General features: G+C 43.3%; 2 protein-coding genes across 4 annotated transcripts in view; both read left to right on the plus strand.

Annotated features, from left to right (window-relative positions):
* The first annotated feature begins 8 nt into the window (after nt 1-8).
* LOC102309920 (protocadherin gamma-C5) overlaps nt 9-17362 on the plus strand; it is a 34318-nt gene continuing 16964 nt past the window's right edge. Inside the window, exons 1-5 of one of the 3 annotated variants that reach the window (XM_042214673.1) lie at nt 9-2789; nt 6860-6918; nt 7794-7847; nt 10668-10765; nt 12256-12749. In XM_042214673.1, the coding sequence (XP_042070607.1) occupies nt 327-2789; nt 6860-6918; nt 7794-7847; nt 10668-10765; nt 12256-12539 (2958 nt within the window). In that variant the 5' untranslated portion in view covers nt 9-326 and the 3' untranslated portion in view covers nt 12540-12749. The remainder of the gene's footprint in view (nt 2790-6859; nt 6919-7793; nt 7848-10667; nt 10766-12255; nt 12750-17362) is intronic. The other 2 variants (XM_042214674.1, XM_042214675.1) reach the window with 2 other exon arrangements.
* On the plus strand, nt 14949-17359 carry LOC121812456 (protocadherin gamma-C4-like). Its single transcript, XM_042214686.1, has one exon. It carries the CDS (start codon nt 15834-15836, stop codon nt 17223-17225), a length of 1392 nt encoding a protein of 463 aa, XP_042070620.1. The 5' UTR covers nt 14949-15833; the 3' UTR covers nt 17226-17359.

Here is a 17362-nt window from a genome sequence, read left to right on the forward strand (position 1 = left end):
AGAGAGATGACAACACTGATCCAACCCTGTCTTCCAATGAGAGGGAAGGCCTGAGTTGCCTCTCTCCGCCCATGAGGGGAATCAGGCGGAGGAGACACAAGCAGAGAGTGGAGGCAGAAAAAAACTTTGAGTTTTCGCTCTCGTTTATTTTTTCTTTTTTTTTCTTTAAAGACGGCCGTCATGGTCACATCAAAACATCCCATCGCCCTTTTTCTAAAATGGAAATGTTTAGGAGTGTGGACGTCGCGTTTTAATTCTATCATGGATACGCTACAGTGAAAGAAGTTAGAAACGTTGCCGTTCCCTGATCCTCGGAGCGCAGTACAATGGACTCCGCGCAGACAAAGTACTCGGGAGGAGGGAGGCTGTGGAGGGTTTACTTTTATCTAGCATGGGTCTCCTGTGCGTCCGCTCAGCTCAGCTATTCCGTATCGGAGGAACTAAATCCAGGCTCTGTCGTGGGGAATATCGCTAAAGACTTGACTCTCACTGCTCAGCGGATTTTTCAGAGGAGGCTGCGGGTGGTCTCCGAATCATCAGTGCAGTACTTTGAGGTGAAGCAGACGACTGGCGATTTGATTATTAAACAAAAAATTGACAGAGAGAATCTGTGCGATTTAAGTTCAGCGTGTTCACTACACCTTCAAATACTTATGGATGATCCTTTAGAGATCCATCGCGTCGTGGTGAACGTTCTGGATGTGAATGACAATGCGCCGCAGTTTTCAACCACTAACATTTCTTTGGAGATTTCTGAGGCAGCCGCACCTGGCACACAATTTCGTTTGGAGAGCGCGCACGACCCTGACGTGGGTACCAACTCGTTACGCACGTATCATCTCGCATCAAATGACTTCTTTACTTTGAATGTGGAAACTAAAAGTGACGGCCGCAAGTTTCCAGAGCTAGTGGTGGATAAAGCTTTGGACAGAGAGAGGCAGGCCTCGTTTCGCCTGCTGCTCACTGCTGTGGATGGGGGTCAGCCAGAGAAATCTGGCTCAACACTTCTGCTCATTGACATTCTGGATGTAAATGACAATGCGCCCGTCTTTGACGAACCTGTAAAGAAAGTTACATTATTAGAAAATGCTGCACTGGGCACTTTAGTAACGAAAGTAAACGCCACAGACGCCGATTCGGGTAGCAACGGGGACATATCGTATCTTTTTAGTAAATACACACCACAGCACGTTCTCAATCTATTCACTGTGGATTCTAAAAGCGGGGAAATCCGTGTAAAGGGTGTTGTGGATTATGAGGAGATGAATGCATATCACATAACAGTGCAGGCCAGAGATGGTGGCTCTCCCGCTATGGAGGGCTCCTGTAACGTCATTGTGACCATCACTGACGTGAATGACAACGCACCAGAGGTGAAACTGGTGTCACTGACTGAGTCTATCAGAGAGGACTCAGCACCGGGGACCGCTATAGCGTTCATAAACACACGGGACCCAGACCCTGGTCTGAATGGAAATGTTAAGCTGACTATCACGGCAGGTTTACCATTCAAACTCATGTCAACTTTTGACATGAGTTACCGCCTGGTCACAGCTGGCAACCTGGACCGTGAGACTGTCCCAGAGTACTCAGTTATCATCAAGGCCACTGATGCTGGTTCCCCTCCCCTTTCATCACAAATCAACTTTGTGGTGAAGGTGTCTGATGTAAATGACAATGCCCCCACTTTCTCTCAGCCTTCATACTCTGTGGACATCTCAGAAAACAACGCTCCCAGTTCTCCCATCGCTGTCGTTTCTGCCACTGACCCAGACCTTGGTGAAAATGCACATGTCTCTTATTCAATCCTTACAAGCATGGTGCAGGGCTCACCCATATCTTCTTATGTCTACATCAACCCGAAGAGCGGTCACATTTACAGCATGCGCTCTCTGGATCATGAACAGCTTAAAGCTTTCCGTATTGAGGTGCAGGCTGAGGATGCTGGAGTGCCCCCACGGACATCCAACGTCACTGTGCACGTGTTTGTTGTGGATGTGAATGACAATGCACCAGTGATTGTACACCCCTCCTACTCAAAAGACAAAAGATTAGAGTTCACTGTGGCCCCATCTGCCAGTCCAGGGCACCTTATAAATAAACTGGTCGCAGTGGATGCAGACAGTGGGCACAATGCTTGGTTGTTTTACTCAATTGCTCCTGGACCAAATGCTGGTATGTTCCGTATTGGGGCACACACTGGGGACCTCCGCACAGCTCGAAAGTGGGACGAGGAGGAAAGTGGTTCAACTTATGACATTGTGGTCATGATTCAGGATAATGGCGACCCACCCAAGTCCACTTCTGTGAACGTTACAATAACTGTGGATGAGAAGGCACCAGCCAACGATGCTCCGATTATTCCTCACCACATACCTTTCTACCAACGCAATGGGATGCCAGATATCACTTTGTACCTTATCATCTCTCTAGCCTGTGTGTCAGCGGTGGCCTTTATCACATTTGTTGTTCTCATGGTGCGCTGCCTGAGACACCGTGGCCCAGGGCTGGGAGGCTCTGAATGCTGCTGCTATGGTCACCACAGGTCCAGCCGCTACCATCAGAGGCCTAGCAAGGACCTCCACCTGCAGCTCAATACTGATGGACCCATACGATATATGGAGGTTGTGGGAGGTCCCCAAGAGCCACATACACGGACCTATAGGCCCTGCTACTCCACTATATCTAGCCGAAGTGACTTTGTATTTATGAAATCACCCATGCTGAGTCACAACAACACACTCAACATGACGCTCAGCAAGAAGTACCTTATGAACTCAGCCAGTGAGGTGAGAGATTAAGTGGGAGAGTGAGCATATATACTTTTCACTATTAACATTAGACTTGTGGAAATGCATAAATATCCCAAAACACGTCTCTGTTTTGTTATGCACTGAAAACTTCCCCAGTGACTTGCTGTATTTTATCTTTTACTCCATTTGTTTTGTTTTACCCAGAGGACCAGTCTCTCTCTATATGGTGACAGGGCTCTGAGAGTGCTATTGTTCTGTTAGATAGGTTTGTGAAGAGTGAAAAAACATCTTAATATTTAATCTGACCCAAGGGCAAATGTGGTTACTATCTCTGGCTTGAAGCATTTTAAGTGACGGAGAATGCTGCTATTTATGAAGAATAAAGCTGCAGTTATAAAGGAAAAAGAAGCTAGCTGGAATAGCAAAACAGGGGGAAAGGGGTAAAACATAAGTGCTGTTAACAGATGGAGGGGAGGAGACAACCAGATGAAGATGGGTACTGCAGAGTTGGCTCAGTGAAATGGCTGGAAGATAGAGGGGAACAGGATGACAGAGGGAGAGATGGGGGTGACGGAGGAAAAGAGCCAGGAAAGAAAATGGTAAGATGGGTGGAGGGAGAGAGCCAAAGAATAAAGCAGTAGCTGAAAAACAGGAATTTGTGGGGTCAGTGGCCTGAACCCTGACTTCCTGTTGTCCTCTGAACCTTTGATTGGTTCCATGACTCAGCATCACATGAGGTCGCTCTTAGTGATCAGTGGGGAATTCAGTAGAAAAAAATAGAACGTTTTGTTTTTCATCTTTAATCAATTTATCCTCAGTATTCCTCATCTGGCATTTCACATCTATGTGAGGTTGCTCTGTTATTTTGATAATGATTTTTACCCTTGACTCTATTTAATATTTTTTTTAAAACCCTCATATTTCTACCAACTCTGTTTTATAAAGACCCTGCACAGAATTAGGTTGTCCCTGAGGTCAGCAGTGTACCATCTGTCTCTCTACTCTGGTGACACGTGTGCAACAAGGACAGCAGAGCAAAAGAGATAGAGGGACTGATAACTGGAAAGGAAGGATGGCTTTATGCATGTGTGGCACAGTGACAGACGGCACAGGCTATAAAGCTTTAGAGTACCACTATGGGTGTTTGCGTGCCTGCGTGCATGAGATTGTGTGTAAAAAGCATCAGGCAGGAGGAGCCCTGGGGCCTTAGATCCTTCCCACTGCCCCTCTTTGTATCCTTTATTCATTTGCAGTGTGCTCTCTTGGCAAACTCTCTTCAATAACATGCTTTCACATAAGACTTGGGTTAAAATTACAGTATATTAAAGGATGTGAAGCATTTTTACTCACTGCAAAGTCATAACCCACCTTTTCCCTTTTTTTTTTTTTTGTTTCTCATTTGCATCAAGATCTGAATGTTACCGTTTAGTATTTCAGTCTTTAAGCTTGTGTGAGTTCATAAAGGTTGGCACAAAGTTAGGCCAAGTGTTTTTTGTAAATATGCTTTTTTTATGGATGACAGAGCTGTGCATGGGACATGCTGGTTCATGCGGTTCAGTAAAACTGTCCTCAGAGGTTATGATTAGTTGAGTCATGATGTTTGTTTAAAGGAGCGGAATATCATAGTCAAACACTACTCATTGTGATCCTTTCTTGTGACGGTGCAAATTAAAACAGTATTGAAGTCGGCAGTTTAGATTTGAATACCATGATTTTGACCTTCCTGTCCCTAAATCCAGTTCTCTTTATATTTTTGAGCTTTTATGCACATTACTGCGAGGTAGCTAAGGAATCCAGCCAGGTTCTAATTCACCTGGAGATCCTTCAAAGCTCTTTCGTTCAACTCAGAGATGTAAGGGAAGTACATTGAGCCATTTTTAAATCTTCCAGGTCTAATATGATCGTCTTTCTGTGGGATGAGAAGTCGGGCCCACAGAGCTGTAATCTGTCTCTTCATTGGCAGCATGTCTGGATAGTCTGTCTGACCTTCTCTCTCTCTCTCTCTCTCTCTCTCTCTCTCTCCATGCTTACGTTTAGCTTGCTCTCAAAAAAAGAAAAACAGCTTGTGAATTTTTAATAACCTCATTCATATTTCTTTAGTGACCGACTCATTAAAGAGAACAAATCATAAAGAAACAAGCACAGCTAAAGCTCCTAGAGAATTGCCAGATGAAGTCAATGTAGATTTTGTCTCTGTAAGCCGGTAATAGGTTTTACTATTGGGATTTGTTTTACCTAGAAACTGTTGTTGATGTAACCACCTTAATTTAAAACCTCGGCAACACACATCGGTTTGTTGAACGTCTTCAGTTTTTCTCAAGCAGATAAGCATTGGAGATTTATAAAATAGCCTAGTTTTATCTGTCTGCTTACACCCGGCTTTCCATAAGGAAGCATACAGGAAGATATTCCAGTACAGTATGTTATTCTTCTTTCCACATGCCTGCATTGGGATTTAACCTTGAAAACGATCAGTGTTTGTCTGTGAAAGTGTGTGGTGAGAACAACTCACGCAGCTGGAATGCTGGGTCTCTTTCTCTGTGGATGTTTGCTTCCCCTCACTGCTGATATTTTTTTCTCCCTACAACCCAGACAGATTTACATGCCCACGCACACATACACATCTCTGTGTCCAATTTTAGACTTTAACCATCAACCGAGCTCTGCCGTGAAGGAGGATGAGAGTTCATTTTTCACCCTCCCTCTCATCTTCACCCATTAAAAACATTTCACACTGTAATAAAAAGCTTGCGAGTTGTTACGAGGAATAACCAAGCAACCCTGTCTGTAACGGACCTTGTTTTTCTCTTCCGGAGAGCTGACTTGTATTCAACATGAAAACAACACTGAAACTGAATCCACCGACAGCTATTTTCACTCAACGCTACATGCATTATGGGCTTGTTCAGCAACTGTACTACTGCTTCCATTACTTCTTCATCATGCACACTCAACTCTGTTGGGAGTATCTTCAGGTCCTGCGGTTAAATTCACTTGTTTTGTCTTCAGGCTGTTTCAACAAACTGTATTTCCCTGTTTGGTCCTGTGTGGTCACTAACCTTTATTCCTTTATTTACCTCTATTCTAACAGATTCTCAGTCAATACTGCTCCTTGCGTGTAGCTGTCTTTCACTTTTCTCTGCTGCTCTCTTGCTTCTTTCCATCATTCCCTTGGGTAGAACAGATCTTTTAATAATGCAGCACATCATTCTGCTGGCCTCTCTCTCCAGGGAGCTCTTGTGTCGATTAGGCAGCAGAATCTGGAGCCAAGCCACGGGTCTATTCACCGCATCACTGCACAACAAGAGAGTCAGAGAGAGTGAGGGAGGGAAAGAGCTAGAGAGAGACATGGTGGCATGGCCCGTGAGGTAGAGATGGACAAAACCGCAAAGGGGTTGAAGACATTAATAGACAGCAGAAGCACGCAGAGATGGGAGAGGCTTTTATCACTGCTTCTAAGTTTTGGTATCCAACTTCTTTTGTCCTCTGACTCTTTAAAGGAGATTTTTATAAGAAGCAGTGTGGGAAGCTAATCAGTCTGTCTGTGTGTCTCCTAAAATTCTTGTCAGTGTCATAGTTTTGGTTTGCCTTCATTTTTCCACTCATGAGCTGGCAAGCTCAGTATTTTAGACACATCTCTATGTGTACTGTCATCCACTGAAATAATCCTTTCAGATGCAAGTCATTTGGACGTCCAGTTCAGCTTCTGGCCGCTTTGGTGCAAAGCCGATTGCCCACTTAAATTATCACGTTCTCTTTTAGATGATGTCGGTCTTTTGATTTTAGTTTTGAGGGTTTTCTTTTTTCCTTTTTTTTTTAAGCAGGCCTGTAGTTTTTGTGTATGTGTGCGTGCTCAGTTTATGCCCCACAGTGTTTGGGACAACATGGATGCCTGAAGGTACAGTTATTCGTGGCCATCTGTAATGCTTTGATGAGCCTCAGTGAAAAACTGTAAAGACAACTGATTCACACAGTCATACATCGTCATTGCACACATCTCAACTACAAACCAAATGCATAAAAACACTAAACTGCACCTTAGAAGCATCTTGCTGTTGTTGCGATGAAACATATATTTCATACTGCATCTTCTGTTCTCTTCACAGCAAAAGCCTCCCAACAATGACTGGCGCTTCACACAGGGACAAAGACCCGGACCTAGCGGGTGAGTTAGCAGAGTAACACATTCATTCAGCTGAAATACGCAGTAATATCTAATCATGTTATTGCTTTTCAAGGGGGAAAAGAGTAAAAGGGGTGAGGGATTTTTTTAAAAAAGGGGGGGATGGTAGTGAGCGCTGTAACCATAATAATTTGCTACCTGCAGTGTGCCATCTGATTTTAAAATACAGATGGCATCACAAGCAAACATTTTTATGTGACTTCAAATTTTATTCCAGTGGTGATGAGTTTCTTGTTTCACCTGATTGCATGATTCTGCTCAGTAAGGCTGTGAAAAGCATCTCTGCCTGTTTCCAGGCTGCTTTATAAAATGGCTGCTGCAGCTTCCACTCCCCCTCCCCCTCCCCTGCTGTTCCTTTCCTCTCTGCGCTCCCTGAGCCTGTGCGCCATCGCTCAGTACTACTGATGAGGAACAGTGACCAGAGCTAGCAGGGGGGGGATGGGATAGTGCATTTATCTTTATTGCTCTCTCCATTTTTTCCTGCCACGTCACTTGAAAACACGTTTTCTTGACATCAGTTACTTGCCTTATTAAATGTCAGTTGTGTTGTTTAGTTTACATTCTGTGTTGATTGCTTTGTCACTGATATTTGCCCATGTAGTGTACGCAGTTGTGATTGTGCAACAGATCTTATGAGTCGAGGTTTGTCCCTGAAACACACAGGCAATGTTAGGCACAAACACAGGTTACTGCACTTTTAGAAACCACTGGGTTTTATTTTACTTCTCAACAGCTATGTCATTCACATCCTGTTTTTGAAAAGTATGTGGCTGACTCAGCATTTTCCAAACAAGATCTAAAGCATATACAAATACACAGTAGTTCTTTTCAGGGTGTATAACTTGTTGTGTTTTTAGTCCCCACATGCCGTACGGTACACACATACGATGGACGCCGAAGAATGGGACAAGGTACCGATTTAGACGTAGGCCCTGTATGGTCACTTTATGTCCTCAGCAGCTGATCAGGGATCACATTTGCCGCCGTTCAGTGAAAGAGGAACTTGGTCAGCTGATAAGGGCAGGGAGTGACTCAAATCTTTTAGTTAGTGCACTGCAGTTGAGTGCTGTGCTGTGTGTAGCTGTACCTAACCCATAGCTTCTGTTAGTCTCCCCGAAAGTTTGATGGGATTTGTTGATCGATGTGCATAGGCCACAATGCCTGCTGTGGCGTAGAAAGGATTGTGACACTTTTTTTCAGTTTGTGTGCAGTGTTTTGTAGATTTGCTATGCCTTGTATGTGTGCTATACATATAGTCGTTATAGTCTGAGAGCTCTTCTTTTTCTCTCCTTTGAGATTTGCCTACCATACAGTGTTGCCTTTGATGTATGTCTGTGATGGTTGTAGCTTAACACCACCACATGCAGCTTTTTCATGTGACTTATAAACCAGAGGACATGTCAGGACTGATAGTTTAAAATGCCTGTTAGAGGTTGAGATGTTCCTAGATGGAGTAATTGGGAGTCTGTTTTAAGCACTAGAGGTTAACATGCAGATATAATAGATGTCAGCATGTACACCATGTGACCAGAGGAATGGGTTTAAATTATAAAATATAGCCTGTGATAGGGCAAAAGGAAAAAACGTAAGACACAGTGGAATAAATGGTTAAATAGAGTGGCATTTGAATTCTGTGTGAAATCAAAACATTAACCACTGATTCTGTGCTTCATTGGTTGGAGGGGATTAAAAAGAAGCAAAGAGCTGCAGGAGGGTTTTTTAAAAATTTTTATTTTTTACCTTTTCCTACTGTGGCTTTAATTTCTTGAAGGTTCCCTGAAAAGCGACAAGTAAAGGCATCTATTAAGATGAAACATATCATGTAAGGAAACCGAAGGAGAATGATAGCCTAGACTGGCCAACTGAGGACATCATTCTGGACCACAATGTACAACTTTGCCCACAGGAAGTGATAATCCTGACCACAGGAAACACTTAACTCAACTAGAGGATATGATAAGAAAAATAATGCTAATTTAGCATGAAGGGGCACAAAATGGCTGCTTCTGGCCTTACCGAGGGTGCTCCTCTCCAGTCTGTTTCTCATTGGCTGCTTGGCACAAGACATACATGTTTCTCTTCCTCGGTCTCTTTCTGGCACTGAGCTGAAAACCACTTCAGTGTTTTGGCAGTGCAGTCTGGCAACCTGCGCTTAATCAGAGCCAAGCTTTTGTGTTCAAACTCCTTTTTCACTTTTTCTCTTAATGTGTCTTTTACTTTCTCTTTATTCCCCAGATCAGGGCAATTTGTCTGATTGCTTTTTTAGTTGGTTTTAAGTAGAAAGGAGCTTTCTTGTTTACATCCTATGCATTTAACACACTGTCTATTGTGCAGAAGTTTTAGATAAGCTGCAAATCCTTAAATATATTTACTTTTCATAAAAAGGAACCCAAACATTAAAAAATCATTTGGCATAATCACCCTTTAAAATAACACCAGTCCTGCTAAGTGCAAACATCTTGGCTATCTCATTTTCTTCTGGCCAGACCGATTTGGTGTTCATGGCTGTGTGGGGGCCATAGCATCCTTTGCATTACTGTAAACAGTTTTTTATGACTCTGGTTATTGCTTTGAGGTTAATATTATGCTGTAGGATGAGCCTACAACTCTGTTCTCTCATGCATAAAAAGTTAAACTTAAAAGTTTAACCATCTTGAGTACTATAAACCATCTTGTGTGCTATAACGCTGTACAGACTGTCTTGCCTTGCCCCTTTATTTCTAAAATCTTTGTATTAGGAAAGTAGCACACAGTTTCACTGTGTCACTGTCATTTCCAGCTGCACATACCAACAGAATCGTTTACCCATGGCCTCCACTGAGTGTCCTGAGGGGTTTTATTAGCCCATACAGTCAAAAAGCCTTTGTTTCAACACTCTGACCCACTGTTTACATGGCTGAGAGTAGTTAAATGTTACTTTTTTTTAATGTAGTGCTGGTGATGAATTAGCCATACTACTGCTATAATGGTTTTAAATGATGTTTGAGTCTCATGCAGGGCTTCTAATGAAGTGAAATGACATTTATCTATATTTTATGATAGTTTACCAGTAGCATGAAGATAGCACACTGTTGTTTTTTGACACTAAAAATCTAAAATTGGGGGTTTATTAGCACTTTGGGAACAGACTCAAACATTGTGACCTAGTTCTCAGTTGCAGAGTTTGTGTTGCCGTGTTACATGCATGGGAATAGAAATAAGTAGGTGAGCATACTCAAAGCATACAAGTCTGCTTTCTCCGCTGTTACCCCCACATGCAAATTACAGCTTTTAAATACACCAGCCTTTGAACATGAAGCCCGTCCAGATGGAAATGTTCAGCGCTCACTGAGCGCTGCATGTGCGACTATGCAGACAGCTATTTCCTTTAAAGGTGGGATCATTAAATACGTTTAATCAGATTTACTAGACGGCGCATTGCTCAGGGTCATACTGGCGAGTGTGTGACCGCTGTACAATTAATGTGTGAACACACTTGCTACCATGTGTGTGTCCAGCAGCATTTGCACATGCCTTTACAATAATCTGTTTAAGCGTGAGTGTGTGTGTGTGTGTGTGTGAGAGACACACTCTGTTTTGCGTACTATACATCCCCTATTATTCTCCTCAGGCTGTGTATTTCACCATCAGCTGCTCTGCTTTACATCATCCTGTCAAGCTAAACACACATAGATCCACTGTAGAGGAGAGTTTATTTACATGTGTTTTTTCCCGATTTTTTTTTTCCACAGGGCAACTGGAGGACCTGAGGTTGCCATGGGAACTGGCCCCTGGCCCCAGCCCCCTACTGAAGCTGAGCAGCTCCAAGCCCTGATGGCTGCAGCCAACGGTGGGTCCTATACCTCGTCACCTCTTTCGTCCCTCCTATGAGTTCCACCATCTCTTTTCCAAACCTATTTATTGCTCTTCTTCTCATCAGGATGCGTGGGAAGTGGTGGTTTGTTTATCTTCCTGTTTGGTTGGAGAGCAACAAGCCAGACTCAGTCATTGATAAAGCTCTGTCTGTCCATGCTGGCGTTTCCATTTAGTGGACGTGAACCTAGTATTACTACCCACAGTTTCCTTGATGTAGTAAAGCTGATTTGTTGAATATAATAACACAACAGTGAGACACGTTTCCACTGTACACACTTATCACATGTTTAATGTTTTACTATAAGCAGCAGTACTATAAGGGCTACTCGTACATTTATGTAACATTAAAGCCTATATGATTCCTATATGTTACAACACACATCCTCCCCCTTCTGTCCTGTCCCTTCTGTCCCTGCACTGACGGCTTAGGCAGCACTGAGGTGAATTCACACAGTGACTCATCTTCAGGCTTTGTCATCGCATAGAGAAGTACGCAGAAAACAGCAGGATTACCAAGACCAAATGTAGCGTCAGGCAAACACAAATTATACAAAGATGGTGATGATGGAGAGACGAATGTGACGAGGTTTATTGGCAAACAGATTCAAGCCGTCACTTCCAGTGTTATTTCACCACCAATCTGTCCCCCCTTCTTGGACACTGGGAACTGGGCCCTGGTGTGTGACATTTTTTTTCCATCACTGGGAAATGGCGAGATGGTCATGTGGTGGTAACCTGCATGTTAGACAGAATGAACAGTTTGAGCCATCAGGGAGGAAGGAACAAACTAAGCATGTGATAAATACTGAAGGTCATCTCTCCTTTGTGCTTAATGTCACTGTGCCGATAAACACAATGACAAACACGGAACAATTCATTTAATTAGCGCTCCACTTCAGAGGAGAAGGTAATAAAAAAGTGTTCTCTCTAATGGCTTTAGCTCCAGCACAGTTAGAACTGCAAATGTCATGTGCATGTGTGTGTTTATGGAGGCTGAGATGAACTAGAGAATGGGGGAGGGAGGGTTTGTTCCCTGGCTCTGCAATGCAGGGGCTGTGGGAGAATTATGGGCTGAGCAGCTACGTCATGCGCGCTCACAAAAACAGGGCATGCCTGATTTTTTTTTTTTATTTTAAGAAAAGGAACGCCAGATAAACAGAGGAATAAGACATTTTCAGCAACCATGTTGAACAAAAAAGAAAATCCTCTTAACTCTTTTGTTAATATTTCTTCTTGTTCATATCTTTACTTTTTAGGTTCACTTACAGTCTCTTTATGTTTTTGTTTGAACTAAACCTGATGTTCAGACTGAATTAGTATTATAATTTCCTTTTATGTCCCATTTAATTTCACCTCTTCTGTTTATACTAGATATTCTTCCAAATGCTTTTCTAACAAGTTTCATCCCTCTGTCCTCTTCCCTCCTCACCCCTTGTCCCCCAACTTTGTCTCTCTTCCCCCTAGAAGTGAGTGAGGCTACAGCCACCCTCGGGCCCGGCACTATGGGCTTGAGCACCCGCTACAGCCCCCAGTTCACTCTGCAGCACGTGCCAGACTATCGTCAGAACGTCTACATCCCAGGCAGCACGGCCACCCTCACCTCAAACCCCCAGCAGCAGCAGGCCACGGCCCAGCAGGCCACCCAACACGCACTGCCCCCTCCTCACGCCTCAGCTCAACCAGAGCCCCCTAAGGCCGCCCAAACTCCAGCCTCCAAGAAGAAGTCCACCAAGAAGGAGAAGAAGTAGATGTGAATAGGTGAAGGAATGATCAACCTGGGCCTGATCTGATGAGAAATTAACCCTCCACACCCCACCATTAGATATCTTAAATATTGACAGCAAATCACTTGTGACCACATGGGCGATTTTGAAAGTTCTTTGAAAGTGTCTTGAATGCCTCAAAGAATCTGAATGTGTTGAAAGCTGTTAGTGTTTCTAACTTGTGCTGTGCTTAAGGTCTGTTATTGTTCACATAACCGTTGTTGGTATCTTCTTCCCTTCAAGTAGTAATAGAGAATCCACTACATCTATATCGTATAGAAGTGGAAATTAGAGACGTTAATGACAATGCACCGAAATTCCTTAGCAAAGAAAAACATTTGAAAATTGCGGAGTTGACAGCGGTGGGTGCGCGCTACCCTTTGGAGACAGCACAAGACCTCGATGTGGGTATTAATTCCCTAAAATCATACAGTCTTAGCAAAGATGAATGCTTTAGTTTAAAAATTAAAGAACTTGCGAATGGCAGAAAAGTACCGGAGCTTGTACTTGAAAAAACGCTTGACAGAGAAAAACAAGGTATTCATCAATTACTGTTAACAGCATTAGACGGAGGGAATCCTGTCAAAACGGGAACATCAAAGATCACAGTGACCGTTCTAGACAATAATGACAATGTTCCTGTTTTCAAAAAACCGTTATATAAAATTACGGTGCCTGAAAGCAGTCAAAGTGGCTTAATGCTCGCAAAGGTAGAAGCAACTGACCAAGACGAGGGTGTGAATGGAGAAATTGAATATTCATTTGCTGACCATACACCAGAGATATTGCGCTCTATTTTTCAGATTAACTCTGCAACAGGGGAAATTTTCCTTAAAGGAAAATTGGATTATGAAAACTTTGCAACTCACGAGTTAGATATCAGTGCAAAAGATAAAGGAATTCCTGAAATGGAAGGTCACTGTCGCGTACAGGTGGAGGTAATAGATATAAATGATAACGCTCCAGAAATTGTTCTGACTTCAAAACCGAGCCCAGTACCAGAAGATGCACCAAGTGGTACAGTAGTGGCTCTGCTTACAGCTCGAGACCTTGACTCCGGTGACAATGGTAAAGTGACATTATGGCTCCCAAAGGGCTCTCCTTTTAAACTGAAACCCTCTTTTTCTGACAATTACGCACTGGTTACTGGCCGTAATTTAGACCGGGAGACATTCTCGGAGTATAATATCGAGATTACAGCCACTGACTCAGGCTCACCCTCTCTATCATCTAAGAAGACTATTAATGTCACTATCACTGATGTAAATGACAACCCCCCTGTGTTCTCACAGCCCTCTTATAATGTGTATTTAAAAGAGAATGGAGTACCAGGCTCTATCCTGTACTCAGTATCAGCATCTGACCTGGATTTTGGTGAAAACGCAAAGGTCTCTTACTCTATACTGGACTCTAAAGTGCAGGACGTTTCTGTCTCATCGTATGTTTACATTAACTCAGATAACGGCAGCATCTACAGCATGCACTCGTTTGACTATGAGAAACTGAAGGTGTTTCAGATTCAGGTCCAGGCAAAGGATCAGGGCTCTCCGTCTCTCAGCAGCAACGCCACTGTCCATGTTTTTATCCTGGACCAGAACGACAATGCCCCCGCTGTTATTTACCCCTCCTCCGCTGCCATGGGCTCCCTCTCTCATCAGAGGATGCCTCGCTCCGCGAAAGCGGGTCACCTGGTTACCAAGGTGACAGCCGTGGACGCTGACTCGGGCCATAACGCCTGGATCTCCTACAGACTGGCGGAGGCCACAGACGCCTCTCTCTTCACTGTCAATCTGTACACAGGGGAGGTGAGGACTAAACGCGCTGTGTCCGAGCAGGACGACTCCTCTCAGAGGCTGCTTATAGAGATCAAGGACGACGGGGAACCGATCCAGTCCTCCACAGTCACGGTGTCCATCATACTGGAGGACGGCCTCCATGAGCCCATCTCAGACCTCCGACATAAAGCGGCCGAGCCCAGCAAGAAAACTGGGAGAATCACCCTTTATTTGATTCTCTCTCTGGCCTCGGTGTCCGTGCTGTCTCTGGTCACTTTCCTCATCTTAGCGGTTAAATGCATCAGGAACAGCAGTAGCAGCAGCACGTGCTGCATGAGACGGACCGACTCTGATGATTACAAGAACCCCAACAGAAACCTGCAGATTCAGCTCAACACTGATGGACCTATAAAGTACGTGGAGGTCCTGGGAGGAGACATGCTGTCTCAGAGTCAGTCCTTCAGGTCCTGTATGTCTCCAATGTCAGAGTACAGCGATTTCACTCTGATTAAACCCAGCAGCACCACAGACTTTAAGGAGGTGATCAGTGTCCTGGATGCTTCTTTACCCGACAGCACCTGGACCTTTGAGAGCCAGCAGGTGAGCATAGAGTATTAAAAGATGTGACAAATAAAACTAAATTTCAAATATCACTGATTGTGCTCCAGCAGAATTAAAATTATAGCTTTTTTGTGTGAAATCATAACGAGAACTCAAAATCGACTGCAATTATAAATAACTTGTGTATTTAAATTAAAGCACTAAATTTACATTTATTTTTAAATATCCGATCACTTAACTTTTAAGTTATTTCCATAAGTTGTGGTCCTCGGCTGGTTTTATCATTCACCACTGTGTCTGATAGTGTGCAGGTTTTCGAGTTGACCGTTTCAGCACCGCTCAAGTGGACAGCGACTCCCACATAGGCCACGTTAATCGATTTTGAAAAAATAAAAAAAAAAGACATTTCCTCAAGACGGTAACAAATAACAATACCTAAACATTTATATAACATATTTATCTGTTAGTAGATGTTTTATCTTTGTTTTGTTTTACATTTTCCAGAATTATTTATCTTCCCACAGACATCCTAAATTTGTTGTGACTAATATGTTCTATGATGAAAATGCTGTGATGATATAAGGAGTTTCGGGTGTTTTCAATCCTTCTATCATGGCAGTGCAAAAGCCTCATTGTGTCTTTAACGATGCTGCACCGTTGCCTTCTCATTGGATGTCAGCGATGGATGCTGTGCACCAATAGCATTCAGAACTGTACAAAGAGATCTACTCTCTCCCCCATGCAGCTTCAGCCATCACAATGCTCAGAGAGGATAGAGAGTAGGCAAATGGTTCATACACTTTGAGTATAAGATTAAATCTTAATCATATCTTTAGCTATAAAAACGTATCATTCCAATGGGATATGTCGCGCTTTTGGAATACGGATTTTTGCTTTATGGGCTCCGTTCTTTGTGGATATTGTGTTTTTTGTTAATCCAGGGATGACAAAGAGAAAGGAATATCGAGACTGGAGATGGCAGGCGCTTTGGTGGCATCATTTCTTCCTCTTGTGGACTACAGTAAACGCACAGACTCGTTACAGTATCCAAGAAGAGCTAAAACAGGGCTCTGTGGTAGGAAATCTTGCCAAAGATCTGGGTTTGGGACTTTCGGACATTTATGACCGTAAATTGCGCGTTGCTTCTGAGGCTGGAAAGCAGTATTTCAGTGTGGATCCGGGGAAGGGCGAGCTCGTGGTGAATGACAGAATAGACAGAGAGGCTTTATGCGGACAAAGCGCCAGCTGTGTGTTGCCTTTGCAGGTGGTCATTGAAGATCCGTTACAGTTACATCGAATTGAGGTGGAAATACAAGATATTAATGACAATTCTCCACGTTTTCTATCAAATGAATTGTCTTTGAACATAGCCGAGTCAGCAGCAGTGGGTACACGCTTCCCTTTAGAGAGCGCATCTGACCCAGACGTTGGAAGCAATTCCCTTAAATCATACACACTCAGTAAAAATGAATGTTGTTCCCTTAGAATAAAAGAAATCGAGGGTGGGAAGACCGTCCCGGAACTTGTATTAGAAAAGCCTCTAGATCGAGAGAAGAAATCAGTCCACAAAATATTACTAACAGCATTAGATGGGGGGAATCCAGTAAGATCCGGAACCACACAAATAACCATAAGCGTTCTTGACAATAATGACAATTTTCCGGTTTTTGAAAAGAATCTCTATAAAGTGTCCCTGGGTGAAAAAAGTGTACAAGGAACTGTTGTTATTCAACCCAAAGCGTCAGATGCAGATGAAGGTTTAAATGGCCAAATTACATTCTCGTTTGGCTCTCGGACGCCAGACTCGGTGTTGTCGGTCTTTGATATTAACCCTTCAACCGGTGAAATCATTCTGAAAGGGGAGTTAGATTATGAAACTGCCAAGTCATATGACATTGATGTGACTGCAAAAGATAAAGGTAGTCCTCAGATGGAGGGTCACTGCCGCGTGCAGGTTGATATTACTGATTTCAATGATAATGCTCCCGAAATAGTTTTCACTTCTCAGCCCAAGCCATTGCGTGAAGACGCACCAAGTGGGACAGTTGTGGCTTTGATCAGTGCGCGAGACCTTGACTCTGCTGATAACGGTAAAGTAACGTTGCAAATTACCAAGGGCCCTCCCTTTGCTTTGAAACCTTCGTTTTCTAATAATTATGCGCTGGTTACCAGTGGGACCTTAGACAGAGAACGATTTTCAGAATATAATATTGAAATTACAGCCACTGATTCAGGCTCTCCTCCTTTGACCAGTAAAAATCATACCTGTTACTTATCACTGATGTTAATGACAACCCTCCTGTATTCACTCAACGAAATTATAATGTGTATTTAAAAGAGAATGGAGTACCAGGCTCTATCCTGTACTCAGTATCAGCATCTGACCTGGATTTTGGTGAAAACGCAAAGGTCTCTTACTCTATACTGGACTCTAAAGTGCAGGACGTTTCTGTCTCATCGTATGTTTACATT

Source organism: Haplochromis burtoni, unplaced genomic scaffold (assembly GCF_018398535.1).
Source record: "Haplochromis burtoni strain Fernald_Lab_line unplaced genomic scaffold, NCSU_Asbu1 Contig_599, whole genome shotgun sequence".
Taxonomy (NCBI): Eukaryota; Metazoa; Chordata; class Actinopteri; order Cichliformes; family Cichlidae; genus Haplochromis; species Haplochromis burtoni.